We start from the raw sequence: 27,511 nt of genomic DNA on the forward strand, positions 1-27,511 counted from the left end.
TGGGGCTGTTTTCCTATAATGAAGAAGGATCGCTCATCAAACCGAACAAAAGTAATTCAAATTACTTTTGTTTTCCAGGTACACAGAAGGCAGGTACAACGAAGTCTAAGAGAGGGGATATAAATACCCCAGTTAACAATGTGAATCACTAAACTAGCCTTGAGGCTCGTGCCATTTGGATGAACTCGATAGTGCAAAGTCTGATCGATCAACTCTAGAAGACCTCAAGATTAAGCCTTTCAATAAACGCTGCATCAGAAATTGGACTTCCGGGATCCCCCTTAGCCTGAAACAGACGAGCTGTTACTACACACAGGGCGATTCCACCTATTCATTGTTCCATACACTACTCCTGTGTAGCTTTCAAAACATCCCCCTCTCATATCAGCCCCAATTACCCCTTTTTCAAATTTAGTTCACACAGGATAAGCCTTTAGGAAGCAAATGGAAAAGAATTTTAGGTACCTTTATATCTGGGTAGAAACAGGGTTCCTGTTTGCAAACAGAAACTTTAAGGAGTCAAAGGTCACAAAAATGAGACTCTATTTGTAAATACAAAGCAAAGCTTATACACACCTTACTCAGAGTTTTGCTTTTCTTGAGAAGAGTTTTTCCTGGCTCCTCAGTGAAGAAGATGTGTTTGTGTTTCATATCGATCTGTCTTCTCATGTCCAAGTACTTTGCCTTGTACTTCACATGCAGATACCTGACCCTCCGGTGACTGACATTTGAAATTCCACCATATCTGTGACCAAAGCAAAAGAAGTGGACTCAAACCTCAGGGTCTAAGAATCTGCTTCCTCATATGAAAAGACAAGAAAACTAACAGTTTTCACTATTTTCCTATTAGCAGCCACTATTTTAATTTCATTTTTTTAAATTATGGAAATTATGAAATAAAGTGAAAAATGCAGAGGACTTTTTAAGGTCTAGCTTGTATGTTAATTCCCAAGTAAATGTGAAACACCAAAGGTGGGAATATCAACATATCTTACAGATAACAGAAAGGAGAAATTACATTGTAAAATGTAATTAAAAAAAACAGCAGGAAACTATAACCCCAATGCATGTTGGGGAAATATAATTTTTTCTCACAGTGAGGTGATGCCAAAGCTCTTTTAACACGTATCTGGATATGTTCAAATTGTCTTAAAAGTGGCCACTAGATTCTTAAATCAATATGAACTAACCTAAGAAGCAAACCCCCCATTACTAAAATAATTAGAGAACCTGCTGATCTAACCATCTGAATTTTTCCAGTCCTAAAAGATATATGTCTGCTATGAAGCCTTCGCTGACTCTATTAAGCCTCACTAATTGCCTCTCTTATGGACTATTAGGGACCAACAGTGTAATATATAATTTAGCACTTATAAACAAACTCTGAACAGTATGGTTTTAAATGTCAGTTGTTATCTTCTACCTATATTATAAACTTCTTTATAAAAAGTGTATCTTATCCTTCTCTTTTAAGTGAAATTGGGTGCTCTAAAATAGAAGAATAGTTAAATTCCAGGTAACAGAATAAATCTCTATGAGTATATACCAGCAAGAGCTACCTAAGTAATTTCTCAATAAAATTATGTGTGGGTAGAAATAAATTCTGCCAGGGATTTAAATGTGGCAGTTATCAGGAAAACCCTTTATATTATTAACTTTTATGAACTCTAGCCTTAAATGACTATATGGCTGAAGTACACAGAAATGATTACAATTTTGTAGAATAAAAACATCAGATTGCTATGAAGTGCAACTGAGCTAATACATGTGAATATATCAAATGTACAGTGATAGCTCTACAATTCTTACTAGCAAGAGGGGTTAGTGTTTTAATTGTAACACCTCAAATGTTATGAAATACATCACCATTATTCGCTATCTGAATATCAGAGAGCTTTAGGATAGCTGAAGTGGTTAAGATTTCTGGACGACAACGGCATTTATGGAAAATTACTTTTGTCCTGAGCCGTGCTTGAATCCTAGAAGGGAACCGTCGACATCAAAGTCTGAATCTGGGTTTTCATCGATGTCCAGTTCATGGCTAAACAGATAAACAAAGCCAACAGTGGTAAGTCATTATCTCCAGAGCCCACCAGTTCAGGCAAGTATTAAAAGGTACATACAGTCAACCCATGCAGACTTTCCCACCACAACAATCAACCACAGGTCACAACCCAGGAAGACAGGAAGAAGAGTACTTGAATCAGGATTTTGCAAATGAGATAAATTCCCTAGCAGTGTCCGGGACACAGTAATAAGCGCTCAAATCTTAAACCACGTCAAGTAGTATCTCTATTCCTGAACAAATATAAATTTCCCCCTTTTCTTTCGGGAAAACACCAGTTAACCTGCAGCCTTAACTAATCTCCTAGGTGATATCTCTAGAGGTTTTCCTTAAAAACAAACAAGGAAACATTTGAGAAGTATCAACCCAACCAAGAAAATTACAAAAGAGAAAATATTGTTAAGAAGGTTGTGATATAAGTAACTCAGTAATCCCCACCTTTGGGGGATAACTTCTAGTGATCCCTACTACCTGGGCAACAGCAACAAATGCAAACGATGAGAAATAACTCTTGCAAATTACGTTAAGCTCACTGAACGTTTATGGAGGACCCACAAGAACATACAAGGGCCCAAGAATATCAGTGCACACAGAGCCTCTGCCTCTAGGGACTAGTAGGAACCAGAGGCGTTAACAAGCAACATATACCGTTTGGAAGGCACACGGCAGAGGCCCGCTTTTATGTACTAAGCTACTGAGCCTCTAACGCTTGCTGACACGTTCTGCACAGAGACGCAGTGTGAGACTTGCCTCCGCTTGAGTTTGCTTGGCTTCTGCTCAGGCGGATCTTCGCCACTCTCATCCCCATCAGTGCCGATGAGGCGTGGGCTGTCTTTGACTGTGTTTGCTTCTGATGACTCTTGTGAATCTAAAGAGGTAGAGGTACTGCAGTTGATTTCCGCCCTTGGTTTGACAACTCTTGTCATTTGCAAAGGCAATCAAAGTACGCCGGGGCCTCTCCTGCAATGAACTGATGCTAGACCACATCTATCTATTCCACGCATCCACGTGCAGAGTGTGCAGCTCGGTCTATTCAGGTCTAAAAGTTTCCATGACCTAACTACTTAGAAAGTGGACTACAGGGAATTCCCTGGCGGTCTAGTGGTTAAGACTCGGAGCTTTCATGCCTTCACTGCTGTGGTCCAGGTTCGATCCCTGGTTGGGGAATTAAGATCCCTCAAGCATTGAGGTGCGGCAAAAAAAAAAAAAAAAAAAAAAAAAGTGAACGGTAAAACTACTTTTTCCTCACAGCTGTCTAAATCTGTACAAATTAATCCACAAAGTTACCTCTGTGATAGCTGTTAGCTACCACATTTTGATGGGATTCTAATCTAAATGACTCTAAAAATGGCATGATCACATTTGATTAAAAATAACTTCTCTTTATTAAGAAGCAAATACATCTAACTGCCTCTAATATAGCTCTTAAAGTAATAATGGAAGTAACAGAAAGACAAACACCACCATTTACAAAGAGTGATTATAACCTGCGGTGGCTCCGCTGAGGCACGTGTCTGTGTTCTGTATTCCTTCGGACTGGAGCCAGGTGGCTGGGTGGGACCAGAAGTGGAGAGGGGTCTACCCTGGAGACAGCGGGAGCTCTAGTGTTGCGAGGACAGGCTATTTCAGGAGACCCCAGCCACAAACAGTGGAACACGTACATATGGGGAGATGCAGTGTATGCCTTACGTTTTGGTCTCAAGGAGGATCCAAAACAAATGAAAGCCTGGAATTCTCAAATTGATCCCGAGGGCAGTCACACTGGAGCCAACTGCAGAAACGTCTAATTACACACCTCACTACGGGAACATGCAACGGGAGCAGTCTACACACACGCCTGAGAAAACAGGCAACACGAAGGCAGAGACTGTGAGGTTTACTGTGTCTAACAAAGGAAGCTAAGGGACGTGATCAACAGGAGGGACAGGAAGCACTTACTGACCAACATACACACTCCAAGGTTTCTGGTCAAAATAAGAACAGGACTTATCAAAAGACTAACATAAAATACCCACATTAAAAAAGGATGAAAATAACAGCAAAATAGAAAGGAATGAGAACACCATACTGAAGTAAGTTCCATTGTAAGAGGACAGAGAAGCTCATTAGTAACTCTCTAAAGGAAACTGTAGGATGAAGTAAGGTCAGTGACCTGAGAGGAGCAAAGCAAACCCACTTGTTAAGTAAAAAGCCAAAACCTTTTGCTTTACATATATGAATGAGGCTGAGAAGAAAGTTGCTATGAACCAGACTTTTCCAGCACCAAACATCAAGGATGCCAAGACAACAAGTCAGTGGGCTGTAGGAGTTCAGGTTATAAAAACGTCCTCCTCTCCCACTTTTCTGCTGCACCAGTTGATGGTCCCCTTCTCCTCACAAAAGCCTTCTTATCTGCCTACTCTAGCTTCTCCTAGCACACCTCTCACTGGCTTTCTTTAGTCCCAACAGTGGCACCAGTCTGCTCAACAATTATTTCTTAATCACTCAGGCAGGAGTCAACCAAGTTCCTTATCCTGGATATTTGATGAGAATCCTGAAATCAATCCATTCAGTTACAAAATAATCTTATGCCCTGTTGAGACTCTCTATAGAGCAAGACCTCACTTGTCCCGAACGAATTCCAGACACAACCCCCATTCAGATTTGCCTAACAGCAAATGTACGCTCACAGCTACTCCTTAGCACGTCTCCTATAAACTTGGTTGCTCCAGAGAAACTTGGACATTCCAAGCTCACTCTAAAACTAGATTTCTTAATGGAGTTCCAAGTTGTAATTCACTGGCCACCAAGGTGCAAGAGGAACGAGTGATACTTTTGAGAACCCTATGCAAATAGTCTTTTTATTTACATAAAAGGATAATAACTTGTGACATAAAAGTAAGATGGATTAGATCATTTCACTATTACACCATAAAATGTAGCTGGCATTATTTAACTCTACCATAAAGGATTAGTGTTAGCTATTTTGCTAAATAGACTAATTTTGGTAACCATTACTCAGCAGGATAAATCTTGGCCAATCTTACCCTGAGCTGGTTGGCTTGTGCTTCTGTTCCCAGACAAGCTGCTTTCCTTGGTTCCTCCATGACATGGTTCACTTTGGCCCGAAGCAGGGCATTCTCTTCTGCTGTTCACTTCACGCTGACGTCCGTCACAACTCACAGAGGGATCTGATCGGCTCTGTTCTACTTCCTCTGAATTCAGGCTTATATTACTAAGTCCATCAAGAATTTCATTATGGTCTTTATCACCTGAACTAGAGCTTTCGCTACCCACTGATGAAGATGCAGAAGAAAGTTCATCTGCTGTCGTGCGATTTTCGTCTTTCTTGTTGTCAACTTCTGTTTTAGACCCACAAGTATCTGTATCACAGCTTTGTGAAGCTTCAAAAGTCCAACCCTGAGCTTCCCAATACTGAAACTGTTCCAAATAATACCAGTACAGCTGGCTATAATGCTGCTCCCATTCTGCCTTTGTATTAGGGACGTTCCAGGGCTCTGAGCACGGCGTCTGACCTGCATGCTTTTCTTGCCAGCTTTGCCACAGCAGTTCCCCCCCGTATTCCTTCCAGTACTTCTCCCAGAGCTCTGTAATTTCCAGCTTTGGAGGTAATGTATTTTCAGCAGGAAGATGCTCACCGTCAATGTCTTTTTTGGTTTGAAGTTCATACCTTCTGGTGTTCTCATTCTCAGATGAAGATGGATCATCTGAGGCCAAAATGTCACCTTCCTCACATTCTCGTCTCCAAGATTCTCTCTTAATTTCATCCAAGTACTTCTTCTGATGCTTTTTCTTTTTCTTTTTTCTTTTAACTTTGTTTCTAGTATTCATAGATGCCTACAAAGGTCAATAACTTGAATATAAATTACACTTCGGAAACTATAAGAGGGAGAATCTAAATCTATTTTGACATTAAATTAAACAGAATACCCTCAACCCCCCAACCTGGGTTTCAGTTACACCAACAAGTGAATCTTACTATCTACGTTTCCAAGAGGAGGAACAACCACACATGGGACATATCACAACTTGCAGTTTTCGTTAACTTATAAATATGTACGTACATTTAAGAAGAGGTGAAGTGCCCTGATTCATGAATGCACTAGATTTGGGATAAAAAGATTCCACGTGATATTTTACGAAGAAAACTAAGAAACAGAAACAAGCAAAGTAAACTAATACTTACCTCAAAATTCTTATGTGCAGACACACTACCAAACTGAAGTGGCAGTCCCATGCTTCTCATGAGTTCAGCCTCAGAATCAAGTTCACTTTCATCTGGGCCTACGTCTTTGCTGTCACAGGACTCTGCAGCGCCCTGGGAACGACCGCCCTCTTCCTCTTCTGCAGCTTGCTCTCCTACACACAGCACTGTTACTTTAGCTTAGTTTCAGAGAAAATTTAGACGCAGCTTTCATCACCCTCATCTTAATGAAAAGGAACCTGAGACCCAAAGTTATTACATGACTTGCACGAAGTAAAGGTGTGTCAATGTGAGTTTTTAAGGGGAAGAAAAATAAAAGGAAAAACAAAGGAACTGATGGGAATATGGACTTGTGAGAAAACAGCCAACTAAGAACCAAGAACAAGCCCTAGTCTGGCTCTGCTGGCCGCTGTCCACCCAACTGCTCCCTCAGCTCCCTCCGCGGAGCACCTCCTCTCACTGGGTACTGGGCACAGTACTGAGGACGCACGAGGGAACACAGCAGGGCAGCCCCGGGGAAAATGTCTACATTTCCGCATTCCCCATCTGCAGCACTGCTGCACTCGATCAGTGGATTTAAAATGATGACCCGTGGAGTTATTTTAGGAGCTATTAACACGGGAGATGAGAGGTAGGTCTTCAGGCCCTCCACAGGTACTTCAGTCATGACTGGATTTACACCCTGGGACTCTGTGGGGAAGTTCATTTAATGAAAACGTTCTGCTGTTAAAAGTCTGAAATCCACTGAACTGGAAGATCCTTTCAAGCTCTCTGATTGTAGGTCTTAGAGAAAACCTGCTTTATCATAACAAAACAAGTTTTACTTTATCCTAATGTGGTATCTAAAAGTAGATCATACCACTAATTGGCCAAATGCCATCCAAATGCTCTATTTTAAAATGGGAGACGAACACTTTATATATTAGCATACTCAACTAGGGCTGAGCTGCACTCCAGCTACATGATCTTAGGCAACAGAACAGGGAATCTTCCCACTGCAAAGATGGAGACTGAGAAAAAGAGATCTTAAGTGCACAAATTCTATTAAAAGAAAGAGGGGAAAAAGACACCTATCTAAATAATGAAGGCGATTCCACTGAATGAACTTGGGAAAGCTCAGCAGAGAGCAGAGCAGGGAATATGAATCGGCTCACCTTGGTGCCCCTCTCGTGGTGTGCATGTGTTCCTATGTTAGGTGGGGCCCCAGGGTCTAGAGAAATCTTATTTGTACAATGTAACACTGAAATGCAACCAAACGTTTCATCCAGTGTGTAAGTGAAGACGTAGAGATTTGCTCCACCATTGTGAGAGGCGGGGGTCTTCAGGGGTAACGTGACACGGTACTTGTGCTGATTTTAGCCTACACCTCGGGCCACAGTTTTCCCCGTGTCCGGAGAAACATGAAAGATCTGTGTGGAAAGGACAAATGGGGCCCGGAGAGGGAAGTCTGACAGAGACCAAGATGGTTTTCAGGTAACTAGGTGAGGCTCAAAGCATAGAACAAATTCTATTTGTTATTTGGGAAAGTTAATCCAGATTGTGGCCTCTTTACTTCAGCCAAAAGGCTGTGGCTGTTCACTTGGAGTTTATCCTGAATGGTTTACATATAAAACTGTTGAAGTATTTAAGCGAGGAGGCCGTTAGCGCGGGGTGGCTCTGATACCTCGGTGGCCTCCCCGAACAAGCCAAAACCTAAGCCAGGGCCAGGGAACTCCGACCTGAGGAGACGGGGCTTAACCGCCACACACGAGCAGCCCAGAAAGCTCTCCCAAGTAAGGCAGCTGCACAAACTACGGCCAGACAAGTGATTTCCTTGCTTTGCTCCCGCCTCTCCTCTGTACAGTACCATGGTTAGTTTTAGCAAAAAAAGGGCTATGTAGCTTCATACTGTATTACCTGAACTGTTGCCATCGTCTTTAACGTAGTAGCCTTTTAATCCCAAATTGTACAATTTCCGATCTCTGTGAAGCAAATTAAACGGTCAATATTGAAAAAAATTAAACTATAAACTTAGTGAAAAAACAAGCTTAAGGCAGCATAGATTAATAAAAAGGTTAAAAAACAGAAAAGCTATCTGCTAATACATTCTTCTTATCTGTAATATAGAGGTAATGATACATACCTCACAGGGTTCTAATAAGGACTGACTGCACACATAAAGCATTGGGTACATATCACATGCAAAGCACGCAATAATGATAACTACTAATTTATTAAAATTAAGTGGCAGCTCTGGATACTGGGGAAAGAATCTGATCCTCCTTGTGATATACAAACAGTGAAATATTCTCTCAATTTGCTGTAGAAAGTGAGCATAAACGTGAAAAGATTTATCTTACACCTTTAGACACGCAGACCCTAGTCCATTTGCAAATAGGCCAAATTATCCACTGCCTAGTAGATAAGATATTCATGGTCTGAGCTAAGGTTGTTTTGGGGACTAACATAAAATTAAGTTCTTATTTTATTAAACCGAAACATAAATCGAAATAAAACAATTCAGTCTCAGAGTTTTAAAAAGTGAATAGTTGAACTTTTCTTTACGTATCTACTTCTAAATTTTTTCTTTACTAAGATAAGAATTTCATAAGCAAAATAAACCTAACAGAACACTTAAAATAAAGGGAAGGGGGGGAATTTTGCTATTATCTTCCTACCGGTAAATTAAGCTGTAATAAACTCCACCATAACTGCCATAACAAGGCCATCTGCAAGTAATAGCTACTACCACTCTTCTAATGGGAGCAACAACAAATTCAACAAAACAAAATTCTTGTGTACTTGATATATCTCATATCCCCCATCTATTTATCTTTTGACACTTTATAAAACGTAACATAGGTGGTGACTTAGCAGGACATGAACGGGGGAGGGGATGAAGTGCAGATGTGCTCTGGCAGCATGCCCACGGACCCCCAGCAACTTGAAGCCTGGGGCGCGGGGGCAGCCACAGAAGGGCATCGACGGTGTGCCCGCTAGTGCCCAAGGGTATGGGCATGAAGGTGTCAGATGGAGAAGAGGGTCAATATGGTTGCAAGATTGGTTACACCGAGCAAATAAGTAAATGCACTGAGGATAACGACAGCCAAGATTCTCCAACACACACCTTTGTGTATGTACGTGAAATGCACTTGTAGCCTGCCTAGCTGTGTCTGCCCAGGGTGGAGAAGCACTGAACACCCAGCAGCAATGAGCACAACGATGACCCAAGTCTTAGTTTCTAAACACTGCTCTCCACTCAAAGGGACCAGGGCACCTTGGAGAAATGGCACGTCCATGCTGGAGCGCAGGCTGTAAAATTATATTATTGTGCCGGAAGGTTAGGAAGGGCTCAAAGAATGCCAGGGACCCATCGAAAGGATTCAGGAGTCAGTTCAAGGGGCTCCCACCAGCCATCTGAGACGAAAGGAACACCAAAATAAATGATGATAGTAACAATATATCCATTAATAAATTAACAGTCCAGAGTCCATGTTAATAGAAATAGGGGAGTGAACAAACAACGGGGAGAGAAGGGAAAGTGCTCCACAGAGAACGCTAACTGACAAACGTAGGAGTGACGGACACACTGAACTGCTCTTTGGGAACCTCCGAGGTAGCTGGCTCAGACAGGAACCGGGCTACTCTTCGTTGCAGTGCGTGGGCTTCTCATTGCGGTGGCTTCTCTTGTTGCGGAGCACGGGCTCTAGGCGCGCGGGCTTCATGAGTTGTGGCTCACGGGCTCTAGAGCGCAGGCTCAGTAGTTGTGGCACACGGGCTTAGCTGCTCCGCGGCATGTGGGATCTTCCCAGACCAGGGCTCGAACCCGTGTCCCCTGCATTGGCAGGCGGACTCTCAACCACTGCGCCCCCAGGGAAGTCCTGTAATGGTTATTATTTATTTTTTTCTTTTTTGCGGTACGCGGGCCTCTCACTGTTGTGGCCTCTCCTGTTGCGGAGCATAGGCTCCGGACGCGCAGGCTCAGCGGCCATGGCTCATGGGCCCAGCCGCTCCACGGCATGTGGGATCTTCCCGGACCGGGGCAAGAACCTGTGTCCCCTGCATCGGCAGGCGGACTCCCAACCACTGCGCCACCAGGGAAGCCCTGTAATGGTTATTTTTAACAGCCCTATAACACTGTAATTATATGTCCACTTCATATAGACAGTGTATAGAAAATTAAGTGTGTAGATGAGACAGAATTATTACTCCAATTATTGAACTCATAAGGCAGTATGTTAATGTAATGTCCTCAGAAAATAAAAATTAGTTACAATATTATGTTCTATTTCCTGCCTTTGAGGGGAGGTATGAAAATAATCTCTTAATTACTGAGCAGTTATTTGGCACCTATGCTAAAGCTCACTTTCTGTTTTCTGCTACATGGTACTGAACTTTCAGTTTAATAATCTATTTGAAGTTGGCCAACAATCAAATGTATTGTTCTTAGAGTTTGGAAACAGACTTTTTCCCTACCTAGAAAATCAGGGTTATACTCACGAGTCTCTGAGCTTCCAGCATGTCTCCCACTCCCAAGGACTTTTCAGTGACTACTGGTGACAATTCTACGACTGTATCTCCAAGATCTTTTTGTTCTAAAGGGTTATACTTTGAGCAGTAACTGATCTAAAGGAAAAGACCAAGCCATTCTTTTCTCTTTATCTATTTTGAACTTAGAAGGTAGTTTAAAAAAGTGAAGTAGAGCTTCCAAGTTTTAAGAAAGGTATGAAATTATCTGTGATGAAAAGAATGCACATTTTAGCTCAAAAAGACTAAATGCAACGTAACTGGTGATTTATATGGTAATTGAATTATCTTTGTTGTTGTTGTTTTTGGCTGCGCCATCTTAGTTCCCCGACCAGGGATTGAACCCAGCGCCGGCAGTGGAAGTGTTGAGTCTGAGTTCCACTGGACTGTCAGGGAACTCCCAATTGTGTTTTAAATAAAGCGGCTTTAATTGAAATCCAGTTGCATATTGTTTTCCACAGGTAAGGTATTTTTCTCAACTTTTTATAACTTATATTCCCTCCCGTTTTCTTTTTTGGGAAGGAGACTTCATGAAGACGGCACCAAGACTCAAATGGGCTGCAGGCTAAGAACTAAGGATGTGCCTTGGCTGGTATGTACACAAGATTCGTTCTAGGCCCGCACATCACTGCTACCAGAGGCATCTTCAGAGATGCAAATCTGAACTTGTCCTCTACAAAGTCCTGCATGTCTAGACCCTGCGTATCTCACCAACCCTATCTTCTATTTTTCTTTCCCATTTTGTTTCCCTTTCACAGGCTTTCTTTTGCTCCCTTGAGGCTTTTTACAGAGTTCTGCTTGGATGGGAATGCTTCCGCCCACTCAAACATATCCCGGTTTATTTCTACTCACCTTTTGGGCCACTTTTCAAATGCTACTTTCTCTAAGAAATCTCTGTGATCCATGGCAAAAGGTTGGGTTTTTGCTATAAGAGCACCTGGCACTTCTCTCCCATCTTGTACTTACAACTATAATTAACCAAATAATTATGTACCTGGCTGTCTTAATATTGATCACCTTTGCTAGAAAGTAAACTAAGGAAGTAGGGATGGGCTGTGCCAGATACCCCAGTGCTAACCAGTACCTACCATGACGGAGCACAAAGAAAATTCGCTGAATGAACACACGCCTGCATGAATACAGAGACGACAGTATGTTGCTTTGTTTTTTGGCTGAGCCCCGTGTCTTGCGAGATCTTAGTTCCCTGACCGGGGATCGAACCCCCTGCAGTGGAAGCGCAGAGTCCTAACTCCTGGACGGCCAGGGAAGTCCCCAGACGACAATATTTTTTCATTAAATTTAATACAGCGCTTAATTTTTTTTCCGGATTAATTTGCCGATTACTCCACAAAAACACATGGCGAATAGTAAGAATTCCTTCCAACTTAAATTCTGTCTTAATTCTATAATTCTAAATAAACTATGTTAAAAGTACCACATAAAATTCAGTTCCACAAGTTGGATCTAACAATAAGCCAGTGAGAGGATTAGGGTAGATATACCCGTTTCAGAGATTAAAAAAAAAAAGGATTAAGTGGTGGAACTCACACACCTAATATATGTATATATATTTTTTAAGAAATCCCTAAAATCCAATTCTTGAGTCAGTGCTTTCCTACCCACTAACTGTCTGCCACGCAGCGCAATTTGTGGCCGAAACAAGTATTTTCCAAAAATAAGCACGGCTCAAAAACTGATGTGATTATAGTTAAATCTTTTCTCCCGGGTAATGAGAAGTTCTATTTATGTGCATTTGTGCTTTAATAAACCTTAAGGTTTAAAAAAAGATGTTAACTAGAACCGTTACTCATCTTCAAACCTCCGCCCTGTGCTATCACATCCCAGATCGCTTTCATTTCACTTCCCCGCAGCTTGTGACCGTCCCCTCAGTTGACGAGTGTAAAATGACAAACACGGGCCACCACATTCTCTCCTAACAGCCCGCAGAGCAGACTTACTCCATCACTTCAGGGCCGTGGGCGAGCACGCCGTAAAGCCCGAGGACGGTTCTTCCTTTCTCTCAGGCACCACTGTACCCGACGGTCGGACACTCTGGCCCCGATCCCGGGGATCAATCGCCACCCCAACCCCTACAGGTCAGGAAACCGAGAGGCCCGCGTGCGACTTACTCCACAAACGCCCTGGAGCAGAGGCAGAGGATGCAGGAGTCCTCCCGCAGGTCTTCAAGGAAGAGACACATCTCCGCCACGGAGCTCCACTTCTCGCAGTACATCGTAGCGCCTCAGAGGAGGCGGCCACGCGGCAGATTGCGCGGGAAGGCCTCCCGGCCGCTGTTCGGCTGCTGGGGACCGAGGGGAGGACTGGAGGCGCGCCCGGCTGCAGAGGAGGGACGGACCCACGAGCAGTCCACCCCGGAGCACGAGAGAAGCCGCAGACGGAAGTGGTTCCGGGGGTGGGGACACAGGAAGGGACGGGGCGACGGGCGGTGTCACATTCAACGCTGCTCGGGCTGCAGCCGGCGCTTGGCTTTTTCCTTCCGGGTCTCTCGGGGAGAACGGCTGTTCGAGTGCCTCTGCTTCCCCGAGTGAGCCACCGAGGAGCTCCCGCCGCTGCTGCAGGGTGAGGGCGAGCCGAGCCCCCTCTGCTTGCTGCCCGAGGTGCGTCGTCCCCGCCTGGGCCTCCCCGCGCTCCTCGGCGCCCTGCCAGCCTCGGGGGCCGGGGCGCCGCGGCCGCGCGGAGTCCCCGGCCTCCCGCAGGACTCGGGCTTCGGCTGGGGCCCCAGAGTGGCCGGGAGGGAAGGCCCTGCCTGGGTCACAGCGAGCCCATTCACCTCGGCCCGCATCTCCCCTCGAGCCCCAAACACTGCAGTTCGGCGGGTGCGGCCTGCACTTGGGTCGGGGCCAGGTGCCTTCCCCCGTCCCTGCAGGTCCCTGGGCTTCCCGGGGCCGCTCTGATAGGGAGGCGAATGGAGCCCACTGTGTGAAGCCGAAGGTGGTCGTGGGGAGGGGGTCGCGTCCACACCCTTCAGTCCCGGCGGGGGTCCTGGTCGATGCCCCTTTATACCACCTGTGTGACCCGGGCGGGCCACGGAACCCTCCTGGGCCTCGCTGTGAGCATCTGTAAATAGGGATGATTCGTAGGACCTGCTTCCTCGGACTGCTGGAAGGACCGAAGTGGGTATCCAACCTCTCACCTGTGCTGGTCATAGTCCGGGTAGGTCCATACTCTGGAGGCGCCTGGCACTGTTTCGGTCTCCGGAGTCTGCAGCCTGTGAAACAGGGCTCAGCCCTCCAGCTGCTGATGATATACGAAGGATACATGTGCACAAACCAGGATGTCGAAAACGGGAGCAGCGCTGCTGGATTTGAAAACAGCAATCAGTGTTTGGTGCGTGGCATTGGTTGAGATCGCCCAGGCAGTTTCCTCTTGAAGCACGTTCAAACTTGAAGGTTGTCGGGGCACTTAGGACTTTGCTTGTGCGATGGATGCTGGAGTTGGTTTGGCATTCCTTTAGAATATGTAAGAGCTAAGATAAAATCCAGACGTTTAGAATGGCCCCTAATATTTTGGCCGCATTTACTGGTGAGTGGAAGTAGAAGGTTCATGTTCAAATGAAATGTTTATTCCCGCATCCTTGCTGCTGCCTTACTCATGTTAGTGACTCAGAAAGATAAGACTGCTGCACAGTTACACCAGTATGGTTGTGTTAACATTTGGGGATGAGGATAGTTAAGAAAATAAGGGTGGAACAATAATTATGAAACAGAGTGGAAGATTCTAGCTAGGAGTCGAAGGACATTCTAGGATTGAAAAAAAAAAACAACAACAACATAAAAAACCACCTTGAAAGGTAATTCATCTCAGAACCTAGAGTTCGAAGCTTGAAATCCAAAAGATACTGCTTTAGAGATAAAATGGTTGAGTTTGCCAGATATCATAACTGAAATATTAAACTTCATTTTTATTGATGGTTTGAAGTAGAGTGTACTCACTAAAACGGAGTACAAAAGCCCTGTTGAACCATTATTAAATCTGCACAAAGGAAAATGGAAAATTAATTTGGATTTCAGTGAGTATTTCTTGTAATTGGCATTTTCAGCACATCCTCAATGTGGCTCAAATACTAAAAGTAAGAAATGAATCTGCTGCCATACATGGTGCTAAAAGTACCAGTAATGGTTAAAAAAAAAAAGGAATAGATTTATTTCCTTAAGTTTTTGTAGAAAACAAAACAAAAAAATCCTGTTTTATTAGTTTTTGAAATATTCTGATTTTAAACATCTATAAAGTTAGTTATTGTAAATGTTCCTTGCCATCAATATCAACATGCTGATATTTCAGCTTGTCAACTTTTTCTTACAAGTTACGTGAATTCCAGATGGGAAAATATGTGATGCATAGGACTGTTTCACTGGAGATTTTTTGGGGGGGAGGGGTTAGGAAATAACCTAGAATTTTGGTAACTAAAATATTATATCTCCCCCAAAACATCTTTTAAGAATTATAGTTTTTATTGGATTAAAATACAGTGGTAGAGAGTCACATACAGCCTATGGTAAATTGGAGGGGAAGAAGAGCCAGGCAGAAGTAGAGGGAAGATAGAAATTGCAATCTTAATATTTTCAGCCTTTCTGTTAGAGAGAGAGAGAGAGACTTGAAGTATAATGAAAATCAGAGTAGGAAGTAGGAGGACTGGGTTTTAATTTTGGCTCTTGGTTTTTCACTGAATTAATTTAGTAACTGGGTAAGTCAACTTGGCTTTCTATTTTTAACTTTTCCACAAAATTAAGAGGTTGTATTCATTGAGTTCTAAGACCATTTTCCCATTTTATCATAAGTAAGTATTTTATCAATTCAAAAGCTTGTTATTTAAATTCCTTTGATAGTTCTCTAGTGACAGATTTTAGGACACTGTCTTGGTCCACATTTTTGTCCAAAATTTGGATGAAAATAGTTTACATCCATCTGTATTTAGTTAGCCAGCATTGGTTAGGTGGCTAGTGTGTGCTAGGCATAGTATTCTAACTGCTTTTACATATGTTTTCTCATAACCATCTATTTAGTGACATATCCCCCGTGTTTAGAATAGTGCCGAACACAAACTACATACTTGTTTGATAAATATTTATTGAGTAAATGAATTAAAAACCGAGTGATGTAAGTCTTTTTGGGGCATCTTCTTTTTTATCCACTGTATTCTATCCCCTCTGGCCTAGGCCTCAACAGTAATCTCCCTTGCGTCATCCATTCCTTGTTCTCTCATCGATACATCATCACTGGTGTTAAAAGCTGCCGTATTTTTGTTCATCGTAAGACAACAAACTTGATCCACATTCCTTTCTGGATACCCACCTGTTTTTCTGTTCCTTTTTGCAACAGTAATTCTCTGAAGAGTTGTCCATATTTGCTATTTCCAATTCATTCCCTCCCATTCTTTCTTGAACTTTCTCCACCTGACTTTTATCCCCACTCTATCAAAACCGGTCTTATCAGGGCTTGTCAGTGCCTCTGTGTTGTAAAATCCAAGGATCAATGATCTTTATCTTACTAGACCTCCAAGTGTCACATGAAACAGCTGAGGACTCCTTTCCTGAAACACTTTCTTACCTTGACATCCAAGATGCCACGCCTGGAAGGAGAATGCTGGTTCCTCATTGGCTTCCCAGCTTCTAAAATGTTGAATGCCCCAAGGCTCAGTCTTGGAAACTTTTTTATTTTATATTCACTCCCTAAAGGGACCTTCTTTAGTTGTACGGTTTTCAATACTGGTCTATATGTCACCGAATCTCGGGTATATTTCTTTAGCCCTGACCTTCCTGCTAAACTCTGCTTGTGTCCAGCTGCCTTCTGACCATCTCCACGTGGATGTCCAGTAGAATCTTAACGTGTTCAGACCTGAATTCCTGATGGCCAGGAATTCCTGGGGTGTCTAAACCTGTTCTCTGGCAAGTCCATCCTCTCACAAGCAGGCTAACGATGATGATGATGATGAGAGTAACACTTGTTTAGTGCCTTTATGGTGGGAGGCACTCTTCTGAGCTTTTTTCACGACAGTCTCATTAGGAAGGTACTGTTGTTATTCTCATTTTATAGAGGGAGAAACTGATGTTACGTAACTTGTCTGGGTCACACAGTAAGTGGCAGAGCCTCCCAGGATACAAACCCATGTTGCCTGGACACCGTGAGGCCATACCGGACTTCTCTCGCTCACGTTCTACATGCATTCACCAGCATATCCTGTTGGCTTTATCCTCAAAATACATCCAGAAGCTGATCATGTCTTACAGCCCGCACGCTGGCACACCTGTTCATCACTCATCTCAGTGACTGCAATAACTTCCTGTTTGCTCCCTGTGCAATGTATTCTCAACACAGCAGTCATTTAGAACCCACCCTTCTGGTGCCTTTTCCATCTCACTTAGGTGAAAGCTGGCCCACAGAGTTCTGCAGTGCTCCCCACTTCTGACTGCCCCACCCCCCGCCCCGCCCCATCCCTCTTCCTCAACCCAACTGCTTTGCTGACCCCTCCAAGTGCACATCCTTTGTACTCACCGTTCTTTCAGCTGGAATTCTCTTCCAAATGCCCGCACGGTTTGCTTCCTCACGTCCTCAGGTCTTTGCTCAAACATCCTTTTAGAGAAACCTTCCGAGACCACGCTGTATAACGTAGCAGCCTTCTCCTTACCCCCTTGCGTGCGGGATGTTGTCTCCATGGCGTCTCCATCAGCTAATGTAGTATATCTAAGTTCTACTGTTATCCCAGTTTTATAGATCTTAGCAAACCCAGGCCCAGGTGGGTTACTCTACCTGCTCCGCTCCATATTGGATAAGCAGAGTCAGTCACAGGGCGTGACCCGAGTGGTGAAAGGTTACGGAACCAGGTCCCAGGAGTGGATGAAAGGACTAATAAGGATTCTGACTAGAAAAGAGGATTTTGTAGCTTTGTGATAGCTGTCCTAAAACTTAAGAGGTTGTCTAATGGAAGAGTTTCAATGGTACAGAACTAGGTCTATGGGGAAAATTCCAGGGAAGTAAGTGTAAGGAAGGTCTTTTTAGCATTTCGATGAACGGTTCTGATGGTGGAAAGGGCACCTTTTGAGTTTTCTGTTCTGGAAGGTTTTAAATCAAAATCTGGGTTGATCATTTTTGGAGGAGGTCCTTGCGTGCAGCACTTGGACGCTGTTAGCAGACGGCAGGATCTTGTGAGTGGTCCGCATAGCCCCTGTCCCTGGGTGTCTGCCTTCGCACTGTCCCTCTCCCCTCTACTGTGTGTGTTAAGTGTGTGTAATAAATCAGAACATAACTATGGACAAGAGGTATAGTTCTTTTACCAATTTGGGTGGGGCGAGGTACTAAAGAAGGTTTTAAAATCACAAGATTTTACAATCCTATTAAAAATTGGAAATGAAACTAGATTTTTTTTTTAAGATTTTTTTGACGTGGACCATTTTTAAAGTCTTTATTGAATTTGTAACAATATTGCTTCTGTTTTATGTTTTGGTGTTTTGGCTGCCAGGCATGTGGGATCTTAGCTCCCTGACCAGGGATTGAACCTGCACCCCCTGCTTTAGAAGGCGAAGTCTTAACCACTGGACCGCCAGGGAAGTCCTGAGACTAGATTATTGGGACAATTGTATTAAGCAGTAAGGGTCAAATCACCAAAATGATTGGTTTTCAGGCCTGGGAAGAGCTTCTTTTAACATATTTGAGAGGCTATCATAAATTTTAATGTATTACTATTTGAAAGCTCTTTCTGTTGATATGTAATTCATCGTAATATTCACCATTTAAAAATGTGCAACTCAGTGGTTTTTAGTATATTCACAAGGTCGTACAACCATCACTACCATCCAATTCCGGAACATTTTCATTATCCCCAGAAGGCACCTCTGTTTCCATTGGGAGTCACTTCTCATTGCCCCCTGCCCCAGCCTCTGGCAGCCACTAACCTTTCTGTCTGTGTGGATTAGCCTGTGCTGGTATTTCATGTAAATGGAATCATACAAGGTGTGGCCTTCAGTATCTGACTTTTTTTTACTTAGTATAATGTTTTCAGGGTTCATGCATATTGCAGTATGAACTAGTACCTCATTTCTTTTTGTGCCTGAATAATATTCTGTTTTCTGGGTATAGCATATTTTTATCCATCCGTGGATGGGCATTTGGGTTGTCCATTTCTTGGCTATTATGAATAATGCTGCTGTCAACACTTGTATGCAGATATCTGTGTGAATATATGTTTTCAGTTCTCTTGGGTGTATACCTAGGACTAGAATTACTGGGTCAAATGGTAACTCTGTGTTTAGCTTTTTGAGGACTGATTTCCATGGTGACTGCACCATTTTATATTCCCACCAGCAATGTATGAAGGTTCTAATTTCTCCATATTATCAACAACACTTGTTATTTTCCTTTTTTTTTTTTTGAATATAACCATCCTTGTGAGGAAAGCTCTCATTTTAAAAAGTAGTAAGTTTTGCTCTGTTGCACGCTAAATGATCAAACACTGGTAAATTTTAGCAGTTTGCCTCTTTAGATGGATTGATTAAAATGTGATGTAAATAAAACACAGCTTGTGGGCTTAATGTGTGCTGTGTCCACCTTCTGTTACCGTAACAGGCCCAGGTTTCTCACAGATAAATGCTATTGGTTACAAGGAAACTGGACTAAATCCTCTAACGCTGGAAGAACAAGTCAATTCTGTGCCCTGCTAACATGCTAGTTATCAGCAAGATAATCTTGGCTTCAAGACAACATGTAATTGCTCTTGTACATCTGTCTCTCCCTCTCCCTCTATCCCTTTCTTTCATTTTTTCATTTCCTGCCTCATCCTCAAAGGACTTGAGATGATTTTCATTAAGTTTATATGGTATGGAATAATGATAAAATATCTCTAAGGGTAGAACCAGAAGCAGAGAAAATAGTGATGGAAGCAGGAAATCTTCTGTAGGAGGACATGATCATGAGGCTGATGCAACCGCACCATCGAATATCACGTCTGCCCATCAGCTCGTTATCTGGCAATGACTAAAAAGAGACAGAGTCTGTTACACATCTTAACTTCATACTTTTTCTCTGAAGAAGCGAAGTTTCTAGAGCTGTGAATTTAAAAAGTGTCTCAGGTGGGGCTTTATAGTGTGGAACTAAAACAGCGTATAGAGGTGTCCTCACTAAAAGCACTGGTAGTGTGAGTATAATTTTTAATTGTGATACACTAGTATAGGGCTGTAAGCATAATTGTCACACATTGGTGAAAGTGTCTTGCCATTTATTTTATGGAAATTCTATCTCTGGGTATTAATGATTATCTTTTTTTAAATCATTTTTCTTCCTTTTATATACTGTGTTTTCCAGAATACAGACATTGAAGCTTGGGACAAGATATTTATCTAATTTCTGGTAAGTTAAGTGAATGGTTTAGAGAATGACATAGAATAATTGCATGCTGTATTTTTTTTTTTTTTTTTTTTTTTGCGCTACGTGGGCCTCTTACAGTTGTGGCCTCTCCCGTTGCGGAGCACAGGCTCCGGATGCGCAGGCTCAGCGGCCATGGCTCACGGGCCCAGCCGCTCCGCGGCATGTGGGATCTTCCCGGACCGGGGCACGAACCCGTGTCCCCTGCATCGGCAGGCGGACTCTCAACCACTGCGCCACCAGGGAAGCCCCATGCTGTATTCTTTCAATCATTTAAGATACAAGAGAAATTTTAGTGACTATAAGATAAAAATGACACTGACAAATTTGTATTATTGTATAATGTCAGAGGAACAGAGAGCTTTTCTATAAACTTGCTTGGAAAAGGTAATATCTAAAAATGTATGTCATCATTTCCTAAGAATTAGGTTACTTTTATTGAATCAGATATTGATGTTTTCTTCTATGAAGAATAGTTATCTCAACATAACCTAGTTTAAGATACAAACGTTCAGTATGATCCATTAAGATATAAGTCAAATTATTAAGATCAATCTGAAATTTCATTCATCAGCTTTATTTTCCTCTTGTAATTGTAGCTTGTGAGTTATTTCAATAGCTAAACCCAACACTTCACAAATGAAACCCATTTTCACATTTAAATCTGCAACAAAGTTAACTTGTTAACAATCTACTCATTTTTGGTATTAAGAAAGGACTACACAGTATTCATGTAGGCTAAAACATTTAACATTTCAGCTGTGAAGAGAATAACTTTGGATTATTTTTTCCCTTTTAGTGGCTAAATTAAAGACCTGCCATGATGTCGAAGAAAGAGACTGAATTTGTCATTTTCACCTAAAGAAAAATGATAGACAAAAATCAAACCTGTGGGACAGGACAGGATTCCATGCCCTCCATGACTTGTCTGATCCACGTACTTGAAGAATGGTTTGGTGTGGAGCAACTGGAGGACTACTGGAATTTTGCAAACTATCTCTTGTGGGTTTTTACACCACTCATACTTTTAATACTTCCTTACTTTACTATCTTTCTTCTCTACCTTACTATTATTTTCTTACACATTTATAAGAGGAAGAATGTATTAAAAGAAGCTTACTCTCATAATTTATGGGACGGTGCCAGGAAGACGGTGGCAACGCTGTGGGATGGACATGCGGCCGTCTGGCACGGTAAGCGAGATTACTTTGAGTTTTGGGCTCCTTTTCGTGTGGGTGGCGCTGAAACCGTGTTACCCTTTCATTTTGTTGATTGAGGAAATATTGAAAAATATAATGGAAGGGATAGTTACTATTTCCTGTTACCTGTTTGCATGCATTGTGCATATATATGTCTTTCTTAAAATGATCTTTTCTGAGCACACTAGTTTCCATTAAACAAAGAACCACGTAATAATGTAGACTATTACTCTAAGCTCAAATAAAAAATTAATAGTTAAGAATCTAAGAGAGTAAGAGATGAATTAAAACTATAGAAAACTGTTTTGAAATTGCTTTATTTTGCGTTTACTTCCATTTTGTTCAAAATTAGTTTGACTTCCCCAGTGTAGAGATTTTTAAAAAATGAAAAATAATATTAAATAGTAATAACATTAAATTAGATATAATATATATACCAAAATGTACCCGTTTTCCGTTTGCTGTGTGACTTATTCAGCTGACATGTTGTCATTTTAATCCTACATATGCCTGCAAATCTTTTTGAGCACTTGACTGTCCATTACAGTCAAATGCTTAACGTGCATCAGTTCTTATAATTCTTATAATGCTGTAGAGAGAGTCCACGTGTTATCTCCATTTTACAGTTTTCCCATAAGGAAACTGAAGAACAGCGAGGTTGTTAGGTGCCCGAGGCACGCCAGGACACCAGGGAGAAGGGCCAGGATGCAGCCTCTGACTCCTGGTTCCAGGCCTGTGCTCCTCTGATCTGTGCTGTGCCGCAGGCTCGTCCCTGGTTGGGCTCAGGGTCAGAGTGTAGCGGTCGACAGACAGCAGCTTTGCAAACAGGAACCACATGCCGTCGATGTGTTGAATTCTTAGTATTTACCCATGAATACGAATGCCCTTGCCAGTCCGTACAACTCTCACACCTGCTCGTGGTTGTTCACCGGAGGTGGGATGCTGTTTCAGCATTCCGTGACCAGAGACCGTGCCTATGTGGACTGCTCTCGTTCACTGTCTTTAAAGCAGTGAGACAGAAATTCAGTGGCCTCGTTTACAGTACTCGGGAAACGATGTCCCCCTCCCACTTATAACCCTCTATACTTCAGGGTAATATATGTTGTAAGGAATTTGAATTTTTTTCTGTTTCGGGAGACAGGATTTAATGTGGATAAATTCAAGTGTTAAACTTATTTTGTAGGAGCATATATAATTTTGAGGTATTTATTATTTATTTTCCTGAGGTATTTAAAAATATGCACCTATGGCTCAGAGGAAGTAAAATATATAGTTCTTACCATGTTTTAGTGTTTTATTTATAATAATTTAACGTATTTTAGTAAGATAAGTGATGCTCTCTAAAATGATTTTCCTCACTCTGCTCCTTGGTGACGCACAGAGGCGTCTGTGTGCGTATTTGGATTTCGTATTGATGTCAAATCAGTTTTAATTTATGCTTTGTAAAGAGTCTTCAGAGGAATTTTTTAACTAATAAAAATGTTCATTTTAGAAAATGTGGCGAGTAAAAATAAAGAAGAAAATAATAGTCACCTAAAATTTACCATGCAGTTGAATTCTGTGTGTTTATTGTTTTTTATGTGTGTGGCAGACTAGTATTTTCATGTCACTGAGCCTCCTTACATGACTTATAATGACTATATGGACTCTGTAAATCCTATAACTAATTGACTTACCTATTGAGCTGTTGTTTGTTTATAACTGGTTTACTGTAAGTATCTTTGTATAAGAATCTATCCAGTGTTTCCTGTTTTGAAGTTAAATTTTACCCTCTAGTGTATATTATGTAAGTGCTTTATCATTTTTCAAAAAAATCTGATTCTCCTACATCAAGAAACATGAGTTTGGTATTTCTTAGATACCTGCATTTTAGGTAGTCTGTCGGTGAAGCCCCTGCCCTCAAGTTGCTCACAGCCTTTAAACTATAAAAACTTCGACTTTTTTACTTCACATTTTACTATTAATTTTTAAAGAAATGGACATATTTTATTCAGTAAAAGCGTCCTATAAATTAAACCATATGTAGTAGAGTTTTTTATGGGAAAATTAAATTGGGATTTCAGGAGAACATCCCCGCTGTCCTTCAGTTGGGTAAGAGTTTCCTTTCCCCTCCTCTGTCTTTCCCCCAGGGAAGGACTCCGGGGTCCGACTCCTGAGTTCGAACGAGGCCCTGCCAGTCACCGCGGGGGGACCTTGGACAGGTTACCTGATTTCTTCTCCCCTCCCTTCTCCCTCTTCCTCCTCCTCCCTTCCTTTTGCAACAATTAGGATTTTTTTAAACTTCATTTTAAAAAAATTTAGAATTACAGAAAAGTTGCAAACATAGTGCAGAGTTCCTGTTTTTCACTCAGCTTCCCCTGATGTTAACGTCTTACGTAACCGTTTGTATAGTTATCAGATTAACAGTGGTATAATACTATCAACCAAACTGCAGATTTTATTCACATCTTACCAGTTTCCCTGCCAGTGTCCTTTTACCAGGATCCCATCCTGCATTTGGTTGTCACGTCTCCTCCAATCTCTGAGGGTTTTTTAGTCTTTTATGACCTTCAGACTTCTGAAGAGTACTGCTCAGTGATTTTGTAGACTGTCTCTTAATTTAGAGCTGATGTTTTCCGTAAATTGATTGAAGTTGTGCATTTTTGATAAGAATCCCTCTGATGGTGGGTCCTTCTCAGCACATTGTATCCGAGGTTCATGATGTTGACATGTTTTATTATTGGTGATGGTGACTTTGATCACGTGGTTAAGGAGGTGTCTGTTAGGTTTCTCCACCACAAAGTTGCTATTTTTTACTTTGTAATTGATAGATGTCTTGGGAGAACTCCTTTAAGACTATGTAAATAACCCTTCTCTTCAAACAAGATACTTAACTTTTCTGGACTTCATTTCCCTCTTCTGTAAAATGGGTTGTTGGAAGGATTCACTGGGCCTTGATGTAAAGTACTTAGAATAATTTTTATTACATAATAAAAGTTCAACAAATGTTAGCTATCACCATTACAGAGCATCTTTCTCCAATAATTTGGAAAGCACTAAAATACATCACTTGTTTCTTGGTCACTATTAAGTTCAACTTCACACACCTACTATGTTCAAGATTCCTAGTATTTTCAAGGTATATTTTTAGGCTATCAGAGTTTTGATTCTTATTGCTAGGAAGAAATGCATTTTGCCACCCAGTATATACATACAGGTATATACTATTTCATCAAAAGTGTATATACTGTCTTCATGCGATCTGCTCTATTTTCTATTCTACTCTCTCTTATTTAAAAAGAAAAATGCTGACTATAACTGACTAAAGTGATTGCATAACTCAATGAGTGATGGCAACCAGCATTTGAAAATCACAGGTGCAGGTTAGCACGGGCACACCTCTAGTAGGAGGTGTGGTGTGGGGAAGGGCACAGGTCGTGGAGTCAGACGCATGTGGGCTTGCGTCCTGGCCGTACCACTGTGTGACCTCGAGTAAGTTACATGGGCTTTTCTTACTTAGGTTTTCTCATCAGTGCAGGGATTCTGTGAGGACCAAATGAGATAGTTATCATGGATCCAATACAGTGCCTGTCAGGTGAATGCTCAATAAATGTTCATTCTTGTTTCTATGGGACAAAAGTGAAAGCACTATTCATGGAGAAAGTAACTTTTGAACAAGGCTTTGAAGAATGAGTGGGAAAGAAATTGAGTAACTATTTCACACCATTTTGTTTAAAAATTAAATAGACAGTTTTGCAGGAAAAGAGAAATGATCAAAATTGGTTCAAGAAGGAGAGAGAAACAGAACAGACCAGTAATCATGAAATAAATTGGAACAGTGGTCAAAGTCTGTATCCTCCTCCCTTCACAAAGGGCCGAGAGCAAGTTATACTGAACTTTTAAGGAACAGATAATGCCCATCTGTGTTTGAGAGTGTAGGGAAAAATGTGGAGCTACACAGTTTATTTTGCAAAGCTAGCAGAACTTTGCTATTGAAACGAAGGAGAACACAAAAAGGAGATTTGCACGTCAGTCTCATAGAATGTAATTTTATAAAATTCAATAGTTATAATAAAAAAAATCCTAGGAAGCGAAGACTAAAAGGTACTACTTCAATAAAGGGAATGTACCAGGAATCTTCAACAAAGATGATCCACATTGGAGAAGTGGAGAAGTATTAAAGCGAGTCCCATAAGTAGGGACCAGAACAAGGAGGCTCTCACCACTGCTATTTAACATTGTCCTGGAGCTCCTAGAAATAAGTACAGAGACGAGAAGAGAAGAGATGCCTGAAAGCCAAGTGAATCCACCTATCAGTACTAATAAGATCAGTTAGCAAGGGAAATGGGCGTGTGATAAACACAAAATTAGTAACTACTCATATACCACCAATAATCATTTTTAAAATGGAAAGGAAAAATGCTACTTGAGACTAGATCTAACCAAAAAACACGTAAAAACTTTATGGAGAAACTGGAGAAACAAATGGAATTCAGAAAAGGTGAAGTGGATAGAGAGTCTCAGCGTAGTAGAGATGTTGCTCTACAGCCCACACTCCCAGTTCCTTCACCAATTCAGTAGACTTCTAACACGTTTTCATCAAACGTCTAAAATTCATATAAAAGGGCAAACAAGAATAACCAAGACAAATTTGAAAAAACAAAAGAGGAAGTTTTCCCCTAGCATATCAAAACCATTAACATTTATAATGATTAAAATTACAGCGTTGGTACAGGGAAAGGATCATCACAAACAGATCAAACAGATTAAAAAGTCAGAAATGTGAATTTAGTAAATGATAAAAGTGGTATTCCAGATCAGCAGGAAAAGATATAGGAAAATATTTGATGATCTCCAACTACGGAAGGTCTTAAAGAAGATGCAAAAAAACAAAAACTGTTCAAAAAAGACAGAACTAAAAGACACATCAAAAGATGGGGCAGATCACCACAAGTCATTTACAACATGGCTTAGAAAATAATAAATTAGTAAGAAAAGAAATCCAACTTAAAAGTGGTCTAAGCATGTGGTCTAAAAATGGTCTAAATATAAATGCCAATAATTATAACAGATTCATAAGCCCACTAGTAATTCGGAAAGTGCACATTAAAACTGCACTGAGATAGCGTTTTTACTCAGAGGATTGGCAAATAATTAAAGTTTGTTGACATTAAAGGATGAGAATGTGGAGATGGGAACTCTCACTCGGTGCATGTGAGAAAGTACCGTAGTGTAGCGAGTCAGGAGGATGATTTGGTAGTTTCTGTTATCATTTAAAATGGGCGTGTACCATATGATCAACAGTTACCTGTCTTAGCATCCAGTCTAGTGATAAATTCACACATTCAGTGCACAAGGATGCATATAAATGAAGGTTCATTGCAACCAATATTTGAAAAATTGGAAACAATCCAGTGGTCCCTAAATAGGAAAATGGCTAAATGAACTGTGATAGGAATTCATTATGGAATCCTTTACAGCCATTAAAAAAATCATTAAAAAAAATCGCTACATGTGTATATCAAATAGATGTCCAAGATATGTTGTTGAATGGAAAAACTGAGATTCATTGCTATAGTCCTAATAGGAAACTACCTAGGTTAAAACATGCACACACCTCAGTACTGAATAAAAGGCAGGGTGTATTCAGGACCAGAAGATGAATCATTCATGGGTGAGATGTATGCGGAAGGATGAACCTGGAGAAGTAGACAAATTAGGCTTTCAAGGCTCTTGAATGCTATGCTCAGGAGTTTGACTTTATTTTGTAGGTAGTTTGCCTCTGTGTGCTTTCCGGAGGAAGACTCAAAAGGATGGTATTGTTATTTTACCGTAGTGTGTAGGCGTATAGCCTTGAAAATGGATTATTGGTGACAAATTTAGAAAGGATCTCTCTCTTAGGAGAAGATCATCCTTATCTGGATTCAAGATGCTGATGTCTAAAGCCAGTGGGCAGTAACTCATTTACATAATAAAGAATTGCTATGGAGATAGATGAGGCTACCTGAGCTCCCCTGACCTTCAGATCCTCGCCAAAGAATCTGGAGAGGCTCAGGGGACAGAGCAGGGGAGGTAAATAAATGCGCATCTCTTGGCATCCAATAAGAGAACCGCAATCGCCACAAGGGTAGGGCTGTTTACATTGAAGGGGCCGAGACCGCTCGAAATGTGCATAAAGTGTGC

General features: G+C 41.6%; 2 protein-coding genes across 2 annotated transcripts in view; one reads left to right on the forward strand and one right to left on the reverse strand.

The window, feature by feature from the left end:
• The window catches only part of TGS1 (trimethylguanosine synthase 1), a 37,115-nt gene extending 23,980 nt beyond the window's left edge, over positions 1 to 13,135 (reverse strand). Inside the window, exons 1-7 of the mRNA XM_082674799.1 lie at positions 12,905 to 13,135; positions 8,166 to 8,230; positions 6,252 to 6,424; positions 5,092 to 5,902; positions 2,816 to 2,933; positions 1,955 to 2,041; positions 577 to 745 (exon numbers count right to left, since the gene is read on the reverse strand). Coding sequence (XP_082530925.1) covers positions 577 to 745; positions 1,955 to 2,041; positions 2,816 to 2,933; positions 5,092 to 5,902; positions 6,252 to 6,424; positions 8,166 to 8,230; positions 12,905 to 13,008 — 1,527 coding nt within the window. The 5' untranslated portion in view covers positions 13,009 to 13,135. The remainder of the gene's footprint in view (positions 1 to 576; positions 746 to 1,954; positions 2,042 to 2,815; positions 2,934 to 5,091; positions 5,903 to 6,251; positions 6,425 to 8,165; positions 8,231 to 12,904) is intronic.
• Positions 13,136 to 13,283: 148 nt separating this feature from the next.
• The window catches only part of TMEM68 (transmembrane protein 68), a 34,263-nt gene continuing 20,035 nt past the window's right edge, over positions 13,284 to 27,511 (forward strand). Inside the window, exons 1-4 of the mRNA XM_082674797.1 lie at positions 13,284 to 13,393; positions 20,091 to 20,135; positions 20,950 to 21,152; positions 21,244 to 21,343. Of these exons, the coding sequence (XP_082530923.1) occupies positions 21,099 to 21,152; positions 21,244 to 21,343 (154 nt within the window). The 5' untranslated portion in view covers positions 13,284 to 13,393; positions 20,091 to 20,135; positions 20,950 to 21,098. The remainder of the gene's footprint in view (positions 13,394 to 20,090; positions 20,136 to 20,949; positions 21,153 to 21,243; positions 21,344 to 27,511) is intronic.

The sequence above is a fragment of the Grampus griseus genome (assembly GCF_964374135.1).
Source record: "Grampus griseus genome assembly, chromosome: 17".
Taxonomy (NCBI): Eukaryota; Metazoa; Chordata; class Mammalia; order Artiodactyla; family Delphinidae; genus Grampus; species Grampus griseus.